The following is a 24,116-nucleotide window of genomic DNA, read 5'->3' on the forward strand; positions in this document are numbered from 1 at the left end:
CTCTTTTAAGCTTTTACGTTTCTTTTCAGCTTTTGGTGTTAAAAGTTCAAAAGTACTCAATATGGGTTTGATTTCCTTTAAGATTGCTACCTGATTCAGTTCTAAGAAGAAAAAAAAAAAGCGTTTTTTTAAAACCACTGAACAGCGTGTACCAACACAGAACCCTGATTTTATGTTTTTCATTAAAAAATGTTAATCTACTCCAGACCACAAAGACACAGTCATGTGGTATTTCTTTATTCCACCCATTATGTTTGGTAACACAACATAATGTATCTTTGCAAGAGCATAAAGAATTCTGCTGTCTATTCATAGGACATAAACAAGTACGTAAGCCCAAAAGGAAGAAGACTGCTATAGCCAACAACCAAAAATAATGAGAGAAGAAAGTAGATCATAATGTTCCATATAACTCTTGTTAAGCTGTACAGGAAAGTACATACGAGAACTCAGCAATATCCTATATTCTTTCTCAATGTAAAATTCGCTAAGGATTAAAGGCCTCTCTCTCGCTCTCTGCAAAGGCAGACAAAACCTAGGGGCCAGATAGGACTTGATGGATTCATCATATGCACACAAAACCATTATGATGTTCCAGGTTACACTTCATCAATTTTCCTCTCTCATAAAAAGCAGGCTAGTCCTTGATGGCAGGTACACTGGTAGAACCCCATGGAGATCATTCATGTTTCATGATTACATGAACAGAGTTTGGCTCATGCCTGTCATATGATCTTAAAATGAGTGAGGAATCACTGTGAAGGGCAAAATGGGAGCTTCTAATTTTCTGATTTACAGAACACACATTTTGCAAGGTACCAAACAAAGACCCTCTGCAAAAGTAGATCAGTGCTTCACAGCTCTGCTTGGTTTTTTTACTATGCCAGTCCCTTAGCAGTCAAGCATGCTCTGTTGCTGTAGGTCTTCATATGAAAACAGCTTTCAAATGGTTTGGTTATTAGTAAGACAGCTGTGCTTACTGAGGTTGTATCAAACTGTCTGGCCATGCAAAAAAAAAGCCTGTGAGAAAACCCACTATATAATTCTTCCCTACTATGGAAACATGCCTGGAATTAGCGCTTGGAGAATGAGAATGTATGAGGACTTCACTGTAGAGAACAAAAGTCCCTTGCTCATTTACTGCTGTGAACATTGCTTCAGCCACTGCAAAAACGGCACCTGAAAAGCACTTCTCTCTGCCTGTTCAGGGGTCTGTTTGATGCTCTACATGCGATCGGCAGCCTTACCTTCACAGGCAGGGAATGAGCGGTGGCCAGGCTGACAGCCGTCACACTGAGGTCCAGCTACCCCTGAGCGACAAAGGCACCTCCCGAGAAAATCACAGACTTCGGGCTGGGTACCCGCCGAGTTACATTCGCACACTGCAAATGAGAAAAGACATTTCAGAGGCAGCCTCTGCACAGGCTCTCTTATCTTTCTTTAAATAAATTAAAAAAAAATTTAAAAAGCACGACTCCCTGACGCTCAACGGGACCGACATCTTCCCATCAAATTTATTTTGATTCGTAACAGCTTTTATTGATTGCCCACATCAGTAGTAATTCAGTATCGAGGGAGATATTAGGGCAAGAGCAAAAGAATCTGGCTCACAGTAACTACCGCGTTCAATGTCAGTGTCGAAGTACTACACTTAGCCTGTCCCCACTCAGAGGGGTATGCCAACTCTTGAAAGTAATTCCATCCTTTTTAAGACTAAAATGAAACAATTTATGGTTTGGATTTACAAGCTCAGGTGGGAATGGTTAATAAAATGCCTAAAAAGACAGTACAGAAATGGTTAATAAAGTTTAAAAACAGTCAGTTTTATAGTATTGGTTAGAAAGGGCAGCTTGATGCATCAAAGTGAGGTTGCGAACTCAAATTAAACACAAATAAAATTTTTAAAAAACAACGACAAGTAACAGAAATGTTCCCACTGGTATTCTAAATCTCATCAATGTTACTAAATCCCACCTCAAATTGGAGCCTGACAGCTGCATGACACAGTAGACAGTGATCAATGAATCAGGGGCATTTTTAGATAGAAATCCCTCCTCACCACATTTTTCTTCTTCTTTGACTTCTTGAGTTTTGGGAGAGCCCCTTATGAACACATCTTTGTGGCAAAAAGGACTGAAATTCCCTCACTATAAAACTTGGGTCTGTATTTTAGATATGCTTGCTGAAAAGGAATGTTTTGGCTTACCCTGGCAGAAGGGGTAATGAAAATACCCAACTGCGCAGGTATCACAGGAAAACCCCTGAAATCCAGTTCGACATCTGCACTGTCCGGTATTTCCATCGCAGTCGCCTCCCAGAACTCCTGCGCCGTGACACTGGCACGCTGAAGAGCACATTTGTAAAGAAAACATTTACGGCATTATGATCTTAAAATTCCTATTTCACTTGGAAGCCGAAGGCTGGCATTGACACCGGAGAGCAGGCTCCAAGAGTCAAAGAAACTACGGCACTTACGCAGACACTGGGGGCCAAAATACCCTGGTTTGCAGCCACCTTCTGTTACAACAGGAAAGGAAAAGAAAGAAAGAAAGAAAGTTAATGCGTAAAATCACGCAACTCCTCCTATTTTTGCAGAGAAAAATAGATCAGTGCTTCGTAACTATTACTCTTGAACTGACAAAACTATTTGTATGACCCTTACACGCAAATCTCATTTAAAAAAATAATAATCTGTAATCATGCTTCGTCTGCCAACACAAATTTACAACTTCTACAGGCACAGAAGCTTCTACTCAGAGGCAGCTGCCTTTCTTAGGCCTTCAGACTCAGATGCTACTCGTTGAAAATGTAAATAGCTCAAGATCTGTTCTCTCCGGTTTATATTTATTCATTTTTCTTTGGAATTTTCTTTCTTCTTCCTTTTAAAAATATGTGAGAAAAGGGGATATAGAATCATAGAATAGAATCATAGAATCATTAAGGTTGGAAAAGACCTCTAAGATCACTGAGTCCAACCGTCAACCCAACACCACCATGCCCACTAAACCATGTCCCTAAGCGCCTCATCTACACGTCTTTTAAATATGCGACAGAGCATACCCAGAGGCCTACCGGGGCAATTATTTTGGATGCTGTACGAAGGAGATGCGTGGTACAGGAGACTGAGGCTTTGTGGGCTGTGATGGCAACTGCAGACACTTTCAAGAAAACAATTGGGACTTGTAAATATATACATGGATTTGTCTGCTTATACCTAAATGTCTGCTACATTCACAGAAGAAAACACTTTTTCATTTGCCAACATAAACTGCAGTTCCGTTAAAGCTAATAGAAATAAAGGGGAAGAACGTTGATTTTAGGATATGAAAAAAGTTTCGAGGTTTTTTAAAGTTATTAATCCTGAAGTGCATTACAACTATGTACGTGATTAAGCACTAGCTGTGAGGATGTCTCCGTTCTGCAGTATAATAATATATACTAAAAAATATAAGCCCACTGAGGGAATCATTGTATGGATTTCAGGCAGCTTTGCAGTGGGCTAAATAAGAAATATGTAGCTTTCTTAGAAATCAAAGTTCTTCACTGCCAAGGGCAAGGTACAATTTGCCAGGTGCAGGAGGACAGTCCAGAAGCAGAGGCCAGTAATCCTTAAGAAAGAGATTTACACTGCAAAGCAGCTGACAAGTTGTACATGTCAGAAAGTCTTGATGGATCTGTTCGTAAGAGCACTGAACAAGATGGTCAGCCTCTTCTGCAGATGTTTGCCGGAGGCTGGTCAAACTTATTTTGATCCATAACTCTTTCTGAAACTAGCTTACTAAACTGTTCAATATGAACATGACAATATGATGAACTTCTGGCAAGAACAAAGGCTCTCTGAAAGATAAATACCAACAGTAGCAAAATTACTACATAAATCTCCATGAAAGAGCAGGAACCACCGAAACAGTGAAAAATAGCAACGGGGGAAAAACAGTGAAATGGGGGGGAAAAAAACCACCAAGAACTTGCCGATTATGTCACCAGCCATAGCATCTCTTGGATTTGGAGAAGTAAAAGGGTATACAGGAATACCTTTAAAACAAAAGAAACAATGAAGTGTATTTGAAACAGACACAGTTATTTCACTAAAAATCATGACAAACCATCACTCGCTACCTGAACTGCCAGAATTCATGACATGTACGTTACATCTTGGGAGCTTTTTATTTGCGAATCCTCCAGATTAAGAATGGGAAAGACATCCCAACAAACTTTTCTCCATTAAGATGGGATCCAAAGATGATGTGCTACAAAGATCAGTGGGATTTAGACCAAGGTCTACCTGAGCTGAACCTACTTAAAAATGTTGGATTACAAACAAGAGGATAAACGAGATGTGATAATCTAGAGTGCACTGTACAGAGAGGATTTATTCTATCACAGCCATTGAAATCAAACATTTCATTTTTTAACAGTTTTTTTCCTTTGTTTCATATTGATTTCCCTCTTCTTCCATTTTCATCATGGTACCTCTGTTTCAGTCAGACCTCAAATCTTGCCCCAGAACACCACTTGTTTTGTTGGCTGTCAGAAACATGCTTCTACTGAGAGCACAAAACATCCCACTGATGTATTTTTAGAATATGACCATGGAGTCACAAGCTTTTATGCAGCAAACACAATTCTGACGTTACTTTTTTCCTCAGTTTTTTCCTCAGTTGCTTTATGTATGATTTGTTTATGGGGAAAGCATTTAATTTGCTGAATTCCCAACACTTAATTTTAATCTCTTTATTTTAAAGTAAAAATCTAATTTTCAATTAATCAATAGCACTAGATAGCATTCTGTTACCATTTTCAATAAGCAGAAGCACTCAGCATTTGTGTCACATTGTTTTTTCTAATATGTTTATTTTCTTTGGATTTACAAACACCTTTCCTTCAACCATTTCTTAAAAAATCTGAAACAAACTGGAACCCTTCCTTCGACCACACATCTGCACCTACCCGCAGTCCAGCAAAAGTAAGAGAGCATGGCTGAGAGCCTTATGCTCTGCCAGGATGACCTTTCCAACATTATGCAGGTGCTATTTTAGAATTATTTTTACTTATTTTAGAATCCTCCAAAAGCCCAGAAGCTTCGTTTATCAGGCATGCAGGTTCCAAATCCTAGGAGGCGTCAAGGAGAACAGATAACCATTTTCTCCCTTCTCTCTCACTACAGTCATGTTCCAGCCCAAGTGGTCTTTATACCTAAAGACCCTGAGACATCTTTAAACAATTTGTCCAGGGCTTTAGGACTGGAGTTCATGACTTACTGAGAGATAGGCTGTAGCCTCAACCAAGATGTCTTAAATTAACTCAGAATTGTGAGAATGCAGCACAACTTATTTGATTTTCAAATAACCATCGTCTTGTAAAATAAACCAGATCCTCTTCATATTATGACAACTGATTTATCAGAACATGTGAAGCTGAAATGCCAGGTGTTTTAACCAAGTCAAGTGTAATGAAAACTGTTAATTCTTTAATGCACATTTAAAATACTGGAAAAGAGGCATTTTTATTTGTATACTTACGGACACAAAATGGATAACCATAGAATCCATCAGCACAGCGTTCACAGTTTTCTCCCTGGAAATTCTGCTTACAGAAGCAGCGGCCAGACCCTTCCTCACAGCCCTCTGCATGCTCCAAGTTACAACTGCAGGCTAAGTAAGTATCAGCAATTAGGCACTCTTTGGAAAAGAATTAATTTGCCTTTTACAGCAGTACACAATGGCATTATAATAGTAGATTTGCAGTTGTGAATGCCTGATTATTTAAAGAATTAACATTTGCATGCTGTTACATATTCTCCAAGTACTCTATATCACCAATTAATCTTTGTGCTACCCCTTAGAAGTAAGACCTAAGTTATTTTCTTAGTGTGTTTAGTCTTTTTTAGTTCAGAAAGCTGCGTGTTATTACTCCACAGCACTGCCGCAACTATCTTTTCTGTGGCATCTGCTCATCTCTCTCCATGGTCTAGGCTAAGCACCACGCTCTATCTGCCTTCCCTTGCACACCACGTGCAACATTATGGCAGCACGCCACGGCTCTGTTGACTTCCCATTCATTTCAATACCCAAACTCAACAAACCTTCCTCCTACCTGTCACAAGGCTCTTTCGGTCTGTTTGTAATTCAACTCTCATCTCTTACCTATACTCAGTCCTTCTTTTTTAAATGTTACATTAGTAATCATCCTATTGCATTATTTATTAGATGTTAGGTTCAGCACTGCATAAAGTAGGAGTAGTGATCCTCGTGACCTTTTGAGCTATAGAATAAAATTTTCAAGTAACCAAGAGCCAAAGGACACCTCATATATATATCAGAGAGCTAAGAGAAGTAAGGTCATGAGGGTAGGAGATGAGAGTGGCTTCTCAGAGGTCGTGCCACCTCACTGTGGGATGTGTAGCAGCACCCCAGGCTTACATGATCCTATCTCCTCAACAGCCTTTTCTGCCTTACTTCCTCCTATTGTCCTGCTGATGGACTGAAGCTTTAGGCTCATGACACATAAGTTGAGAAGAAAGGGTCTAAAGCAAAACAGAAAGTCATTTGCAATTGTTCTCCAACATCTTTTGGCCACTCTTTCATTTTTCCTCCCCAAAAGGTGCATCCCATGCTCTCATTATAGCAAAAATACCTCAAGCCACCACCATGAGCAGATACTTAATAGAAAAGGACTCACGTATACAGCCATCGGGAGCTCTCACTGGAACACCGTAAGGACGATAGTAACCTTTTGCACACTTCTCACAGTTAATACCAGCTGTGTTATGCTATGCAAAATAAAACAAAGGGAGAATATGAGATAGAAAGGGGAACTTGGAAGAATTACGAAACAATAACATCCTTTACGCTGTTTCTATATACAACTGAAAAAGGATCAGCACAGGAAAAAAAATGGAATATGACTGCAATAAAGACAGCATTCATCATTTGCTGTTCTTTAACCACCTGTTCTCTACAGATTACTGAATCGTATTCTCACATAAAGCAGCTGAATTTTATCTTTAAAGCATAGAATAGAGCTATTTTAACAAAAAAAAAAAGTAGATCTAGGAAAAAAATTTCTGTTTCACTATCACATATCTGTTCTTATACTACTTTCTTAGCATAACGTATACATCGTTCAGGCAACTGCATCATTAATTTTTCCTCATGCCATCTATTACTTTTTTTAATACCCTATGTCTAAGATCAGCCACATCAAAATAAACCAAAACCTGGTCAGTCAGCACAAAACAGATCTTCCATTAGAAAAGCATACCTCTCTATAAACATGTGTTTTAGGCACACAGAAAAAATAGCGTAAGTAACTTGAACCACAGCAAAAAAAAAATTAAATCCGCTGTGAACACAGTCCTCAGTGTGCTTCAACTCGTGCAGCAAAGCCCTCCCCTGTGGTGGGGGCGGCAGGAGCGTGCTGCGGCCACGGCATTCACCAGTTGAGTAAATCGTGGTCACAAGGCGTTCTGCTGGGCTCGGAGACCCCTAAGCGGGGAAGCGGAGGCGGGGGGAAGCTTTGCCCCGGAGCAGCTGCCCCCAGCGCCCACTCGCTGTTTAGTTCCTCCTCAGGGAGTGTTGCAATTCAGGGCTGAGCAGGGACCCGGCATTTAATGGAGGGGCAGTTCATGAGCAGGGCACCCAGGACACTGTTGGGGCTGCTGCTCGCTGTCGGCACTCTCAGTTTGCACAGTAGTTTTGGGTTCTGCTTCCAGCTCTGCCAGGAGCCTCCTCTAGCATCTTCAGATCTGAGCTACTGCTGGGAAAGGCTGACGCTAGCTCAGGGATGATGCTCACACGGCACAGCAGACGGAGATGCAGTGGCTGTTGCAGCACTTAGCATGGCAGGAGCACAGGGGGGCCCAGCATCTCTGCTCAAGACAGTGCAGGTCTACCTGGAGATTGTGCAGCGATGGTCTCAACACATTGCAGGGCACATTCTTTGGAGACTAGTGGTGCTAACTGCCGTGGCACATCAGAGGTCCCGCCCCAGACAGAGCTCCAGGACAGCCACTGTCCAGGTCTGGGGCTGCAGAGAATGCCTGGGCCTCTCCCTGGGGCTTGGGGCAGGTGATGAACCCGTGCAGAGCTTGCGGGTAAGGATCAGAGGACAGACCGGCACAGCTGATCCTGTAGTAGGTCTCTGTTACAGACCACCTGAACAAGAAGGCAAATGAAGCCTTCTTTAGGGAGCTAGAGAAAGCTTTGGTACTCGTGGACGACTTTAACCACCTCAGTATCTGCCAGAAGGGCAATGCAGCTGGGTGCAAGCAATCCAGAAGTTATTTCGAATGTATCAAAGAGAATTTCTGGATGTAGAGGTTCATGAACCAGTTAGGGGAGATGCTCTGTTCAAACTGACTTCCACTAACAAGGAAGAACATGTGAAGGCTGAGGGCAGCCTTGGCTGCAGTGACCCTGAAACTGTGGATTTTAAGATCCTGAGATAAGTAAGCAAGACAAATAGCAGAATTACAGTCCTGGGCTTCAGAAAAGCAGATTGTGACTTGTTCAGGTAACTGCTTGGCAAGATCCTGTGTGAAATTGCCCTGGAGGGGAAAGCGGACCAGGAGATCTAGTTGATTCTCATGGGGCCGGATAGGATCCACCCGAGGGTTCTGAGGGAGCTGGCGGAGGAGCTTGCCGAGCCGCTCTCCATCATTTACCAGCAGTCCTGGTTAACTGGGGAAGTCCCGGACGACTGGAGGCTCGCCAATGTGACTCCCATCTACAAGAAGGGCCGGAAGGAGGATCCGGGGAACTACAGGCCGGTCAGCCTGACCTCGGTGCCGGGGAAGATCATGGAGTGGTTGGTTTTGAGGGTGCTCACGAGCCATGTCCGGGACAACCAGGGGATCAGGCCCAGCCAGCACGGGTTCATGGAAGGCAGGTCCTGCTTGACCAACCTGATCTCCTTCTATGACCAGGTGACCCGCCTAGTGGATGAGGGAAAGGCAGTGGATGTGGTCTACTTGGACTTCAGTAAGGCCTTTGACACTGTCTCCCACAGCATTCTCCTAGAGAAGCTGGCGGCTCACGGCCTAGACAGGTGCACTCTTCGCTGGGTAAAAAACTGGCTGGACGGCCGAGCCCAGAGAGTTGTGGTGAACGGAGTTAAATCCAGTTGGCGGCCGGTCACGAGCGGTGTTCCCCAGGGCTCAGTTTTGGGGCCGGTCCTGTTCAATATCTTCATCAATGATCTGGACGAGGGGATCGAGTGCTCCCTCAGTAAGTTTGCAGACGACACCAAGTTGGGCGGGAGTGTTGATCTGCTCGAGGGTAGGAAGGCTCTGCAGAGGGACCTGGACAGGCTGGATCGATGGGCCGAGGCCAACTGTATGAGATTCAACAAGGCCAAGTGCCGGGTCCTGCACTTCGGCCACAACAACCCCAGGCAACGCTACAGGCTTGGGGAAGAGTGGCTGGAAAGCTGCCCAGAGGAAAAGGACCTGGGGGTACTGGTTGACAGCCGGCTGAACATGAGCCGGCAGTGTGCCCAGGTGGCCAAGAAGGCCAACGGCATCCTGGCCTGTATCAGAAATAGTGTGGCCAGCAGGAATAGGGAGGTGATCGTGCCCCTGTACTCGGCACTGGTGAGGCCGCACCTCGAATACTGTGTTCAGTTTTGGGCCCCTCACTACAAGAAGGACATGGAGGTGCTGGAGCGCGTCCAGAGGAGGGCAACGAAGCTGGTGAAGGGCCTGGAGCACAAGTCTTATGAGGAGCGGCTGAGGGAACTGGGGTTGTTTAGCGTGGAGAAGAGGAGGCTGAGGGGAGACCTCATCGCACTCTACAACTACCTGAAAGGAGGGTGTAGCGAGGTGGGTGTTGGTCTCTTCTCCCAAGTAACTAGCGATAGGACAAGAGGAAATGGCCTCAAGTTGTGCCAAGGGAGGTTTAGATTGAACATTAGGAAAAATTTCTTTACTGAAAGAGTGGTCAGGCCTTGGAACAGGCTGCCCAGGGAAGTGGTGGAGTCACCATCCCTGGAGGTATTTAAAAGACGTGTAGATGAGGCCCTTAGGGACATGGTGTAGTGGGCATGGTGGTGTTGGGTTGACGGTTGGACACGATGATCTTAGAGGTCTTTTCCAACCTGTATGATTCTATGATTCTATGATTCTAACAGTTCTTTCCAATGTGCAGAAAGCAAAACAAGCATGGCAGAAGGCCAGCACTGGTTTTACCAGAGCTCCTGATTGATCTCAAACTCAAAAAGAAAGTACACGGAAGGTGGAAGCAGGGACAGGCTACTTGGTGGCAATACAAAGACATTGCCCACAGATGTAGGAGTGGAGTTAGGAAAGCCAAAGCTTAGCTGGAATTAAAACTAGCAAGGGAGGTGAAGTGCAAAAAGAAAGGTTTCTAGGAGTACATCCAAAGCAAAAGAAAAGCTAATGGGAGTAAGGGCCAATTGCTCAGAGGGGAAGGAGATCCAGCGAACAAATCATCTTAGAACACACGAAGGACAGGAAGATGGTTTACCTTACAACATAAATTTACCTAGGGCAAAGTATGCCCAATCAACCTCATTGCTCTCTGTGATAAGATGACTGGTGCTGTGGACAAGGGATGGGCAGAGCCACCAAGATGGTGAGGGACTGAAGCACACGACATCCAAGAAGAGGCTGAGACAGCTGTGTCTCTTCAGCATTCAGAAGAGAAGGGAGAACTTACTGCTACCTACAACTACCTGATCAGAGGATACAGAGGGGATGGAGCCAGACTCTTCTCAGAGGTGCACAGCAATAGGACGAGAGGCAACAGGCACAGACTGGAACATGGAAAATTCCAATTAGATATTAGGGAAAAAAAAATTATCATGAAGGTGGCCAAACACTGAAAGAGGTTGCCATGAGTGGTTGTGGCATCTCCACCGTTGGAGGTGTTCAAAGCTTGACTGAACAAGTCCCTGAGAAACTGATCTAATTAGATCTGCTCCGAGTAGGGGGCTGGACTACGTGATTTCCAGAGCTCCCTTGTTATCAGACTCTAAAGAAATTGAATCTATCTTTGAATGCAACATTTCAATTCTATCACTTCTTCACTCAAGCATCCATTCCTAACACTTTCCTGACACAAACAGAAAAAGTAAATTAAAATCCATGTGCTTTATCCACAAAAAAAAAAAGCTATAATTAGATTTATGTTAAACTCATTTAATCCAGCATAACTTCCACAAAATTAGGTTACAAACAATTAATATCAGTCATATAACCAGGACTCATAGATTTAGATTAATTTTTCTCTTTTCTGTCCTGGAAGCAATGCAAGAGAAATGTTCTTTCATGAACAAAGAGCTGACAGGAAGGACCAACACGACAAATCTTACCAAACTGCATGAATAAAGTTCTGCACAGAAATGTCAATTGGAAGACAAAGAACATTTCTTCCACTCATGCTAGTAAAAATAACTCTACTCTCTTCTGACTGCCTGTAGGACAATATCTGATTATATTGTGGCAATAAGATGGAAAACATACCCTATAAATTTTACTGGCTATTTCCTTTTTTTTGTTCCTTAAATACCATTATATTTTTAAATGCACAGCATGGTAATACATAAATCATGATACACAGGTTTCATAAGAAAATAGGTTTGATGATAATTTTCCCTCTGAACTACGTTCTGGTCAGCTGCTTGTCATTGTACTTCAGATGACTTGACAACAAAAGGAAGACAGGTTTCCAAGTAAGTCTGGATGTATTTAACCCCGAGATCACTGAACCAATGAATAATTTAGGTTGTAAGGGACCTCAGGAGGTCAGGTGGTTCAGTCCCACTCAAAGCAGAGATAAGTCCAAGATCAGATCAAGTTGATCAGAGCCTTGTTTGATCTTTCCTGATAGTAATTAGCCAGGGTAGGACAAAAGTTACTCAGGATGAGAGACATTCTTTCTCTTTCCAAGAACGTATTATTCATTAATGACAGATACAACGTAAAGTCTCCGATTCCAAATTTACATTTGTTGATTCAATCCAACCGATCCTCTAAGAGAGTTAAGGGGCTGGAGCACATGACATGTAAGGAGAAACTGAGGGAATGGCTTTGGTTGGCTTGGAGAAGTGATGTTCAAGGGCAACAGAGGTGTCTAATGGCAGTTCTCCTGTACCTAAGAGAGGGTTACACTGAAGACAGAGACAACTCTTCTCAGACGTGCACAGCAAAAGGACAAAAGCCAGCTGTCACAAGTTGCAACTGGGGAAATTCCTACTGAACAGTAAAAAAATCTCTTTACCATGACAGCAATTAAGTGCTGTAAAAGATTACCCAGAGTCTGGGTAATCTCCACCCTCAGAAATTTTCAGAACTCAACTGGACACTTCTCAGTGCAACCTGACATAACTTTGCATATAGCCTTGGTTTGAGTGGAGCACTAGTCTAGATGACTTCCAGAGGTCCCCTTCTACGATTCCGTGTTTTTTCAATACCTATAAGCTTCCTTCTTGGTATAGCCTATGCCCTCCTTTACTCCCGCTGGTGAGGGAGAGCCCTCTGTCTTTTGCTGCAGTAAGGAACCAGCTGCCCTGAGCTGGAATTTTATTTGGTTAATTTTACTTCCTTCTGTTAAGCAGGGTAATGGCAGAGTTCGTAATAATAGGAATGGGAATTTTTGTAGTTGATTTAATTGTTGCTTTATTTGAATCACACAGGACTGAGCATAAATACAATTTATATGTGCCTTTTATACTTTAATAAGCAATGTTGTACAATGTAAATTATTTTCAGACACCTTTTTCCCTGCTTTGAGTATAAGTAACAACCCCAGAGAAATGGAGCTATCTAGACTGGTCAGCCTCCAAACTATTGGTGTGGGCACAGTCCTTCTTCAAATGTCATTTATTTATGTCATTTTGTCATTTATGGCCAAAACCACCTTTTTACCTGGCAGTTAATGCAGACTCCTCCACCTTCATAATGCCCACGGATGTTTAAGCTTTCTCGACGCTGATCAACATCAGCATCATAGTAGCAATCAATGGCATGTCCATGGCAATTGCAGGCTGAAAAAGTAATATTCCAAGTCAGCTTTCATTGTAATGCTGGAATTCAGTAATGTAGCAGAGGTGAAAAAGAAGCTTAGATTTTTTATGTATACATACACTGAGGTATGTCGGAGTATGCTCAAATACACGTATTTACCTATTAACACCTGGATTTTCACACCAGAAACATGGTAAGATCGTCCATGTATGAGGAAAACATGCGCTGCTGGGCTTATCAGAGGAGGCAACGGTTGTACCATCTCAAAACAACATATTTTTATGCATAAATGCAGAACCAGGAAGCTCCAAAAGAATGGTCTCAGCAGTTTTTAAAAATTATCAAAAACATGTTCAAATGTTTATTTTATTTTTCCATGTCTAAAAATATATCTGGGCTGAAGCTGTGTGCACTAAACCTTTATTCAAAATAAATAATATAGAGAAGGTATACACATTTGAATAAAAAGACCTACACCAAAGAACTCTCATACTCAGCTGTAGATAAAGATATACCAGCAAACTTGGCTAATCATTTACCCTGCAGTTGTCTTCTGAATGGAGAAGTTTTACGTACGAGTTCATTCTGCTTCCTGGGAATTGTGGATTCAAAAAGTATGTTTTAAAGAGGTATGGTATGAAGAACAATAACAACACCAACAATAATAATAATATATATATATTATTGTTATTATAGGTAGAATTAGGTGACTGAGATAACTCACTTCCCCAGTGTATGGTTGTTTATAGTCTCAGCTGTGACAAATTTTACTTTGGGTGGTTTGTGGTTAGCTCCTTTCCTTTATTTTTCCCTTCTGTTAAGCCAAATGAAGGTAACAGCTGAATTCACAGTGGCTCTGAATCCATCTCCACATACATATACTTTTAACTCCTTTTAACAGATGCTATTATTGCAGTGCTCAGAAGAGACTGAGAGATACTTGTGAGGCTTTGCTTGCAGGCACATCAGCCTCACCGTATGTCTCAGTCTCGGAAGTTGACCTATTGAAAACATCTGAGATACATCCACTGATATATCCACTTGTGGCCTTGTATGCGTATCAGCTGGCTTCACCAATCTCCTTGCATTGACGTGGGAGACCTAAATCCCGAAAAGCCTTTGCTGTTTTACCTTTGGCAAAAAGGCCTAGCAATACAAATCCCAGTGCCAGCCGAAGCCAGCCTTGCTTGCAGAAGAGAATTAACCTGAAAAATAGCTCCACACTTTGAATAGTTCCTGCAAATAAAGCTTGAGTAAAGGGTGATGGATTTACCCAGAAAATAATTTATCTAATTTCCCAGAGATCAGTTATGAATATCTCATAATCTTCCCATCTTAGTTAAAATGAATCTCTTCCCGTTGGTCATGTAACGCTCTGCCTGTCTTCACTGAAGTCTTCCAGAACTATACTATAAATCCGAGTAGGAACCAACCATAGTAGCAAGCAAACAGAATAAATCAAAGGGCAGGATGATGGTTTTGCCATAAACTCATCCTATGTCCGACCTTCTTTTCTCGCAGGAGAGGAACAACGGGAACTTTTCTGAAAGAATGCAGGAAGCAAAAAGGGCTTCCCCAAGCATCTGGCTGCTAGGTGAGCTTTTAATTACAGATGTTCCAGCACGCCAGGGAAACCTTCCCAGGAAATTCCTGAAGTTTTGACTTTATAAAGCTATGACTTCATGTTTAGGGAAATCCTCCCTTCATCTGGACCAGGGGATGATAAGATACTCTGGAAGGCAATGGGTTCCTGAGACCACCTCAAAACAGGAGCTAAGGGCCCTTGCCCTACTTTCTTCACGATGAGGGAAGCGTATGGGAAGTAATCCTTCCAAACTCTATTCCAAGTACCTGGCACAACTGGGAACACAACTGGGAGTACCAGGGACGACTGAGTCTCCATGCCTTGCTACGTGATCATACAGACAAGAGAAAGGAAACTGGATCATTCTCTGTATCTCCTCCACATCTTTATATGTGAACAGATTTGCACAAGGAAGCCTTTTCGTAGAAACTACCAGCTGAGGTGGTGGCCTGCCATCAGGTTCCCTTATGGTCTGCTGACAGGAACCAGACAGGTCGAGACTGGGCTCCCTGGCCAGGTTGTGATAGCCTGTGAAGATCTTTCGAGATTTTTATTCATATAATTCTTCAAGAAAATAAAACATTGCACAAATGAGATGCTGGTTCAAGACACTAAGTCAGAAAAGGAAAGAAGAGAAAAAAAGATTTACAATGTAAATAAAAGCTCCTTGCCTCTAGGGCCAAACCATCTACGAGCTACAGCCCACAAGTATGTCTTCTAACAGCGATGGGAAATTATTTGCTCTGATTATAGTAACAGCATTTTCTCTCACAGGGGAATAGAAACCCCTTCTACCTCATCAAGCATCTTCTCACTACTTTGGGCCACTTGCTGACCCAAACAGTACTGGGAAACTCATAGCAAGGTTGGGCTTATCCCTACAAGCTCCCACCAACCTCTCTCCATCAGTTTCTCTCAAGGGACCTCAGGCTTCTGGGAAGCTTAACGAGGTTGCTTTAATTCCTTCACTGGCTGCCAGAAAAAGAGGTCTGCACCTGGCAAATGCTCTCACAAATCACCTCAAACCGCTAGGAGCAATCCATACTAAAAAGAGTATTTTTTCAGAGGTGGTTAGAAGCAAAGTTGTTTTGGCTCAGAATCTTGTAGATGATCTTCTATAAACTCATTCTTTAAAAAACATGACATTATTTATGCTCTTTGTCTATCTCTTTCCTGGCAGAAAATGTTTTCCTTTCAAAGAGAGGAATTTAAATGAGGTTTCAAATATTGCCCAAAAATTGTGTCTCAACATGTCTATCTCCTATCAAACATTTTAATCATCTTCCCCCCCCGCTCAACACTCAGTCTTAGTACTGCAGTTTTGATTAAACAAGCCATCTCTTTATTCCTCAAACTAATTATATAGGTACATCTCTTTGGCTTTCAAATAAGGTTCCCTGTTAACGGTTTGTACCCACTGGCTACGCTACTCTCAGGAACGGCAGGCGAGGAAAATAAATTAGGCCAGACACAAAGGAAACTGCAGGCTGCCCAGGCAGAACAGGATGTGCACAGAGACGGGAACGCTGTCTGTACCACACTCACTGGTTTCTGGCCAGAAGGACGCAAAACACCTGTGTGTGACACTACGTACCCCTCCACCAAAAGGGGGTCCGTATGCTCGTATTCTTTAACAAAAGAATGAAATACAGGGGAGGGGGGAGAAAGGTCAATGGGCTTCTCCAGCTTGACTACTCAGTCTGTGGGGCTAAAGCACTCCAAACTCCCAACTACGAGCACGGAAAGGGGTGCAAGTGTGGAACTGCCTGGACTCTCCACCAGGAACGTCTTTGTGCCCGCTTACGTATGGTCAGCGAGGAACGACCATCAGCAGAAGAATGGAGGGCAGCTCAAGCGCCTGTAAGCAGTGGCAGCCTTGAGCAATCTCTCCGCAATCTGAACACCAAGAGGCCTGGGTGATGGGGAGGCAAATTTTGAAGTTGTACAAGATGCCCATAGTCTCTGCTCTGCTAGGGGGGATCCACAATCTGTCAGCAGACAGCTATAACTGGGGAGACGTGTTGACTTAACGTACTACAAGAAGGCTTCCACTTTTCTCATGCAATATTCTCACACGAATTACTATTTTCATTGTTTAATAAGAGAGAAAAACATAAATAATAGTCACTGCACCATCTGTTCCTTATTGCTGTATGGAAAGAATTTTCTTAGTAAAGAAAAAAGGTGTTAAAACATGCAGTGTGCTAGTTATGCTCCATGAACATGTGTGCTATGGCTAACTCCCACCCACCTGTCAGTGCCCCTTTTAACCCAGCATCTTTTAGGCTACTCACGTTCGCATAGATTTGTGCTCCCAGCTGTTGCAGGTTGCCACTGTTTCTGGTTATATCCAGGGCAGCAGTGATCACAGGTTTCCCCACAAGTGTTATGCTGACATTCACACTGAAACCTACAGAAATGAAAGCCTCTTATTGTACTGAAGCTGGACTTAAACTTCTTTTCTTAATTTTATTGTAGTCCAAGACTTACACATAGTGTGAAAAGGACAGGACATAAGCTCACATGTAAGGAGGTAATACTAGAACATTTTGGAACTTTCCTAAAATTCTTCATGATTGATTACTTTAATCATGTGATTATGAGGTTATTAGCACAAATTACTTATAGAGAACATTTATAATTGGATTCAGTAGACTGGATTATGAAACTTTATTCTAGAATATCAAATCAACTGATATATAACACTTTAGGATGAAGCTATATTAGCTTCATTCCAAGGCTGAAGCTTGTTGACCTACAGTAAATCAAAATATTTATCATCATTATATGCACGTCTTCATCATTTTTTCATTATGCTTTGTTTAGAATAATTTTATTAGTGTTTTTAATAAAGTAAGATCATAACTTCGTCTTGTTATTTTTAAAATAGTGCACACTATTCATCAAGAAAATGTACTTCATATTTATTTTGATTTAGCTGAATAGCCTACTTAAAGGGCAGGCAGGCTCTTATTATGGGCTAGGTCTTACTATCATGCATAGTAACTGAATCCCAGGAGGAACAAAGATACCTTGAGACTGGAGAGGCCTTTTCCAATGTTCCTGTTTTATCTGTGTGGTCTAATAACCAAGGGGCAATACAATTTTTAAGCATAACCATCCTATTCCCGTAGATTTCACACCTTCTGTACTTACTTTTCTCTAGCACAGACATCTGGAAAGGAGGCATCCACCTGCCCACTTACTCTTCATTAAAGCACAACTGAAAATATTGCATTGTCCTGACAAAAGTTTGTTTCAATACCATCATGGATAAGAGCAACAGCTGGTTTAAACCAGGCTTTTAAAATATGTTTTAGACAGCCTGATTATTCACAGTCACTTTCCTGTAGCAGATGAGCCGAGCAGCCTCATCTAACTCCTTGTGAAATCAATATAGAGATCATAAACTTCACAGGGAAAGGGGATAGTTCCCTCAGTTTCTGTTTTTACTTTTTCTAGTAATGATCGAAAGCCATTGGGCCTTGGCTGAGCTCAGTTATAATGCTCAATATCTCCAGGAAGTTCACTAACTCTGTTCTTGAGTTGGGCTTCTAATTCCTGCTGTTGGAAGGTGATATCAACCCATGTTTTCCAAAAAGAACTAAGGGTTTCTAAAAAATTATTCAATCTGCCAAACTCTTATTTCAATTAAAAAGAAAAATCTAAGTAAAGACTTTTTATTATTATATTTCACACACAATAGCGCTTGACCTGTTTTCTTGTCAATCATTAGCAGGTTCTAGTTTTTGAAATATAATGAAAAATCCCTGTAAGACTATATCATTCCATAGTAAAAAGGATCATTTGAAAACATTCATGTATTGTTTTTCTCATATTAAATTAATGTCGCGCTCAGTTTACTTACTGGTATTGGTTTTCAGCACTCTTTGCATTACATACTTCAGCATGGCCATGGCAAACACATCGACCACCAATACTGATGTCCTTTATACTGTAGTAATACTATGGAACAAGCACAAGAAGTATGTATAGGTCTTTCCTTACTTGTATCATGTCAGAAATATCAACATCAGATTGTTAAACCTTATCAGAATTTTAAAGGCATGACTTTACAAAAGGCCTAAGTCAGGCAGCCAACGGTCAAACCTCTGTTGATGTCTATGTCTCAGTACGAGTACCAGCAAATGAAAGTCAATACCCATGATACTCTGATTGCAACAGGCTTGTGCAGCTCACACCAAATGCATATTGCTGTAGCTCTCCACTCCCCAGCAGCTACACAGCCATCAGTACCCAAGCCCAAAGCTTGTTCAAAGCGAGCTTGAGGATGGAGATGTAAAGTACTGTCAAAGCATAAATTTGTGAGACCTTGGCCTGGTCAACAAACCAGACACGCTGGTATGGGCACTGCAGTTGCCCCATTCAGTCAGACATGATCACTAAACACTAGAAACAGACCAAAATGACCAGCTCAGTCAAAATCACTCGAGCTGGATTTGAAATTGTGACCTGAAGTTGAAACACTTTGTATCTCATCCTCATGCCTTGCAGGCATCCAGGCAACAGAAGATAAAAATTTAATTAGTTCAACTCAGTGAAAATATCATTACTGTATACATATCAATAGTAACTTCTGAATACATTTTTGTAGCTCAGAAGTTGTTTCCTTGTCTCCTTAGAGCACCAGGGAGAACAGAGAGCTGGTTGTAAATCTTGATCTCTATGTACCCCCAGAAAAATTAAAGGATGAAGAGAAAAAGGGTCAGAACGTTATGCAGTTATGTCTCCTGTGCTCACTCTATTCACAATACAGCCCCTCTAAGTGGTATATATAGCCTCTCTCAGTGGTGATCCTTCCCCTCTACTCAACACTGGTGAGGCCGCAGCTGGAGTGCTGTGTCCAGTTTTGGGCTGCCCAGTACAAGAGAGACATGGACATACTGGAGAGAGTCCAATGAAGGGCCAAAGATAATGCAGGGACTGGAGCAGCTCTCCTATGAGGAAAGGCTGAGAGAGCTGGGACTGCTCAGAAGAGAAGGCTCAGGGGGATCTGGTCAATGTCTATAAATACCTGAAGGGAGGGTGCAAAGAGGATGGAGCCAGGCTCTTGTTGGTGGTGCCCAGTGGCAGGACCAGAGACACAGGCACAAACTGAAACACAGGAGGTTCCCTCTGAACATCACGAAACACTTTTTCACTGTGAGGGTGACTGACACAGGTTGCCCAGAGAGGTTGTGAAGTCTTCCTCCTTGAGGTACTGGAGGTACTCCAGAGCTGTCTGGACATGGTCCTGGCCAACCAGCTCTAGGTGACCCTGCTTGAGCAGGGAGGTTGGACCAGATGACCTCTCCGGGTCCCCTCCAACCTCAGCCATTCTGTGATTCATCTCAGTTGCATACACATTCTCTACTTTTATGTAGGTGGGGTTGGCTGGGCACAGACGAGATGCTTCCCCAAGACAGGGAGCTTTCCCAACTAGCTGTCTTTGCTCTAGGCAGGTGAAGAACAGTAGATGGGACACAGACTAGGAAATATTTTTTGCCTTCTGAACTATCTCTATTCAAATATACACATTCATTTTTAACTGTGCATACCATTTTCATACTGTAAGTAAAACCTATGCTTTCAGTGTTTTCAGCAAAGCTAGAAATGATCACTGTGACTCTCACCGACATATTGGACTGGTTTTTGTATAAGAGTCTTTACAACCCAGTCCATAGTTTCATACAGCCTTGTAGCTTCATACAGAGCTACACTTTACTACTAACAGTAATTGTACTGTCACTGGTCAGTAATAAGTCAAATTAGCAATAGGCCAAAATGATTACTAGGCGAAACTGCCACAGTTTAGACATAAAACATATTGTATATAATTCAGTGTGTCGTGAACTCAAACCATTAACAGGGGAAGCTAGGCAGTGACTCGGATGGGAGAACAGAACTGGTCTGGTTTTCATCTGTTTCTGTAATAAGTTTAACACAAAGATTTTTATTAAGAATATTAACTCTTTCCTAGACTTGGAAGGTCTCCACAATGAAAACTTGTGCTCTCTTTTAACAATTTAATAAAACACTCAACATTTCATTCATCTATCCTACATCCCATGGCTATGATAACATCAGAAGTTCCTTACACTAAAGCTGTGCTGCTTGTCAAGTAAACTTAAATACTGCATTTACATCTGCCTGTGAGCAACATCTTAAAATTTACTTTAAACAAGGAAAATACTTAATGGGAGTGCTATCAAGTAACTGGAATAGTTTTATGTTTTTTGATGCAGAAACTCTCACACACATTCGTGTAGTGCCTCACCCCAGGGTTTCCTCCAATTGTTACCGAATCTTCATTTTAAATGAAAAGGCTAAAAATAACAATACAATATGAAGTCTGCAATCTCTCTAAGTATATGAATTTCTATGTGGTGTTTCCTTGAGGGAGCTGAATTTCCTTACATTTCCCCACTGAATGGGAGTGGGACTTTGGCTTTCAAGCTCGTGGATAGCCCAAAATCCACTGAAAACACCTAGGCATCTCAAACAGTTTGTGGAAAGATAGTAACTTTCGAATACGCCCTTTGATTCCGGTCCTTCAGAAACTCAGGTACTGTTTCCTGAAAATCTTTATTGAATAAACAAGGGAAAGTAGTGTCAAATAAAGCTGAAGAGATTTAGTTCCTCAGCCCTGCGTAAGACAGTTCAGAAGATTTCCGCTTTGGCTCCTTATAGCTCCCGTGATGCACCCCACTTCCTTCCATATTCAAAAACAGGGAAAGAAGACAGTCTGTTACAAAATCATTAATCGTTACTTCCCCTCCATAAATCTGTACTGACCCAATTACCTTTTCGTCTCAAACGAACCTGGAGAAAATACGAGGATTTAAAGGTGCATCACTGTAAAATTCGATTGTTGAAACATTCTGATTATTTTTTGACCTCTAACAAGCTGAATACAATTGTTGAGTATATCTCGGTGAAAACAGTACTTACTCTACGAGTTACAGTGGGGTCTCGTTGAGCTTTCGATATCAAGTGTCCAAGAAGTGTATTAGTTCTGAGAAAATGAAGGCGGATGTTTGTTGCTTTTGTGAATTCTCGAAGACTAGGGGAATAAGTGAAGTTTTTTGCTCCTGGGCGGCCATTTACCAGAGATACTACAATCTAACAAAGAAGTAAGCACATTTTTGTTAAAATATATCAACTGCAAGTGTCAGCAGCGGCACACAGCAAAATTAATAAAAGAATCCCAAAACTTGCTATTGTTTCTGAGCATATTTGCAGTAACAATTACACATTTCATACTGAAGCCAAGACATTGGGAAAAAAAGTGTTGTTAGTCTTGGACTCTCCTTAATTCTCATTACCCATATGGTACATTGGGAAAAAAAAGTGCCTCTATCTGTTTTGAAAACAGTAGGTATAACACACAAAAAGTACCTGTTTTAATAGGAAAAAACAATAGGAATAGTTGCAAATACATATATTAACAGTTGATAGTGTCAATGGGAGTTTTGCCTGAGTAAAAACATCAGATTTTGGCTCTTTCCCAAAGCACATTTATTTTTGGGTTAAGGCACAAACATTCCTGGAAAATATTATTGTTACCAGGTCCAGTGCCTGGGAGCATATTAATGGTCTTTTGGAAGAAAGTACACAGTGTTGCTTTAGAAAATCCCCTCACATGAAAGCAGGTTTATCTGACTTTCAAAACAAGGGCTCCGGCACTTCTTTATTTTTTAAAGAAACAGATGCCAGCAGCCTAGCAGTCATGAATCTCTATTAAATTAACAATCTAGTGTGCATGTAGAGGACTGAGTAAGAGACTTTCATTTATTTATAACCGATCAGATAACAGATTTCTATTTTCAGATGGCTCCTATACTCCAAAGCAGTAACAAGGGAATGGTGACGGTTCTGATTGCAGCACAATTCCTTTAGGAAAAGTCATGCAGCACGTAATAGGGGATGGCACCAGCAGTGTTCTTCTACGGAGATTATTCTTTACAATATTTTATTAGGAAAATTTCACAGATATGTTAATAAACAAATTCTACTTTAATATGAAACTACAACCCCAGATCTGTGTGCTCAAAACTCTGGATAACTCTTAAGGAGTTCAGATCTGGATTCTAACCACATCAGGCATAAAAGGAGAATGTCAGCAGGAGCCATCAGCACAGCCCAGAGTTTAACATTCATTCAAATAACACAGGCCGCAGCCTAGCAAGGAACAACAGCTAAAATCAGAGCAACATTTTGCAAACGCATGTATTATATTACAAACATGTATCCCCTGCTTGGTTATGGACTTATTAATGTAGATTCAAGCAGTCATAGCTGAAAAATTACTTGTTCTAGGTTTTTACTGAAACAGCAAACTTCTGAAACCAATGCTGTTTGCTTCCAGTGTTACACATTACTTTCCTAAAAGCACTTACCTCTCCGTTTTCAAGAGGCAGAATGCGAGAGTACTCTGTGGTGCAAAGGACATCGCTGTCCCTCCTCACCGGAAGGTTGGCTTCCTTTCCGAAGCGCTCCAAGCAATCTGCTTTGGAGTCTAGTCAAGTGAGAACAAAATTATTTTTATATGTGAAAATAAACACTATTGTTCTAATGTAAATTAACGAAGAAGTATCCTCTGTGCTTTCAGCTAAATTCTCCCCCATAATTGAATAATAACAGTGATTGTGTCGCTCAGCACAGAAAAATGGAAATTCCTAAGCAATTCAGTGGTGCCTGACAAGACATGGCATAATATTTCTCATATTGTCACAAAAAAAGCTATATATGTACTCCAAGATTTTGCATTTGTATTTCACTTTGATTTTTGCAAGGAACTCCAGGGTCCCATGGGATGAAGGACACTGTAGTTCTGACATACCCAAAAACCACGACAAACAAAACAAAACAACAATTCCCAGCAGACTGAAAAATATTCATGTACTGAGTTACACTTTCAAAATATCAAACTCATTTTTAGTTACACTCTTGTCACTAATTTATTGTGGATAACTAAGACAAGAGAAATGTATTTGATGTTCACTGCCTTCACTGCAGTTGAAGTCTTCAGTGAGACCCGTGGTCTGATTTTCTGCTACTGGGCGAAGGATTAAAGATACCTGTCCACAAAAGAGCAATGATACAAGGATTGATACTCACGAGCAAAATATTGCCAGGGAGTGTAAGTTCTTCCAAAGTCCACTGATCTTTCTAAGACCCAGAGATCTGGACGAGGAGAATTTGCAAACTTGATAAGGATATAGGCAACATGGAAGAGCTGGTAACAGAATATACATAGATCTTATCAGGAGCTTTTTGAACTCTATAAAAGTACCACAATACTAAAGCTAATGCCAATAAACACCTTTTCTTTAGTGTACAGTGAGAAGGTTATCCTCTGCAGTTTCATTCCCATTAAAATAATAGGCCAGATTCTCAGCAGGCTACCTCACCTGGCAATGTGCTCCAATACATTAAGAAAGCTACAACAGGACTGTGTTAAATGCCATCTCTTACATTTCAGAACAGTTCTGTTTTGCACGTGACTGATTGCTTGGGTGTGTTAAGGGTATAGTACTTAACCTT

At 41.6% G+C, this 24,116-nt stretch overlaps 1 protein-coding gene across 1 annotated transcript in view; it reads right to left on the bottom strand.

Annotated features, from left to right (window-relative positions):
• The window catches only part of LAMA3 (laminin subunit alpha 3), a 120,482-nt gene that overhangs the window by 79,353 nt on the left and 17,013 nt on the right, over positions 1–24,116 (bottom strand). Inside the window, exons 3-12 of the mRNA XM_075141977.1 lie at positions 23,691–23,808; positions 22,970–23,088; positions 21,522–21,692; positions 18,439–18,536; positions 16,865–16,980; positions 12,887–13,005; positions 6,682–6,772; positions 5,523–5,654; positions 3,973–4,035; positions 1,248–1,382 (exon numbers count right to left, since the gene is read on the bottom strand). Coding sequence (XP_074998078.1) covers positions 1,248–1,382; positions 3,973–4,035; positions 5,523–5,654; positions 6,682–6,772; positions 12,887–13,005; positions 16,865–16,980; positions 18,439–18,536; positions 21,522–21,692; positions 22,970–23,088; positions 23,691–23,808 — 1,162 coding nt within the window. The remainder of the gene's footprint in view (positions 1–1,247; positions 1,383–3,972; positions 4,036–5,522; positions 5,655–6,681; positions 6,773–12,886; positions 13,006–16,864; positions 16,981–18,438; positions 18,537–21,521; positions 21,693–22,969; positions 23,089–23,690; positions 23,809–24,116) is intronic.

The sequence above is a fragment of the Calonectris borealis genome, chromosome 2 (assembly GCF_964195595.1).
Source record: "Calonectris borealis chromosome 2, bCalBor7.hap1.2, whole genome shotgun sequence".
In the NCBI taxonomy this organism is placed as follows: Eukaryota; Metazoa; Chordata; class Aves; order Procellariiformes; family Procellariidae; genus Calonectris; species Calonectris borealis.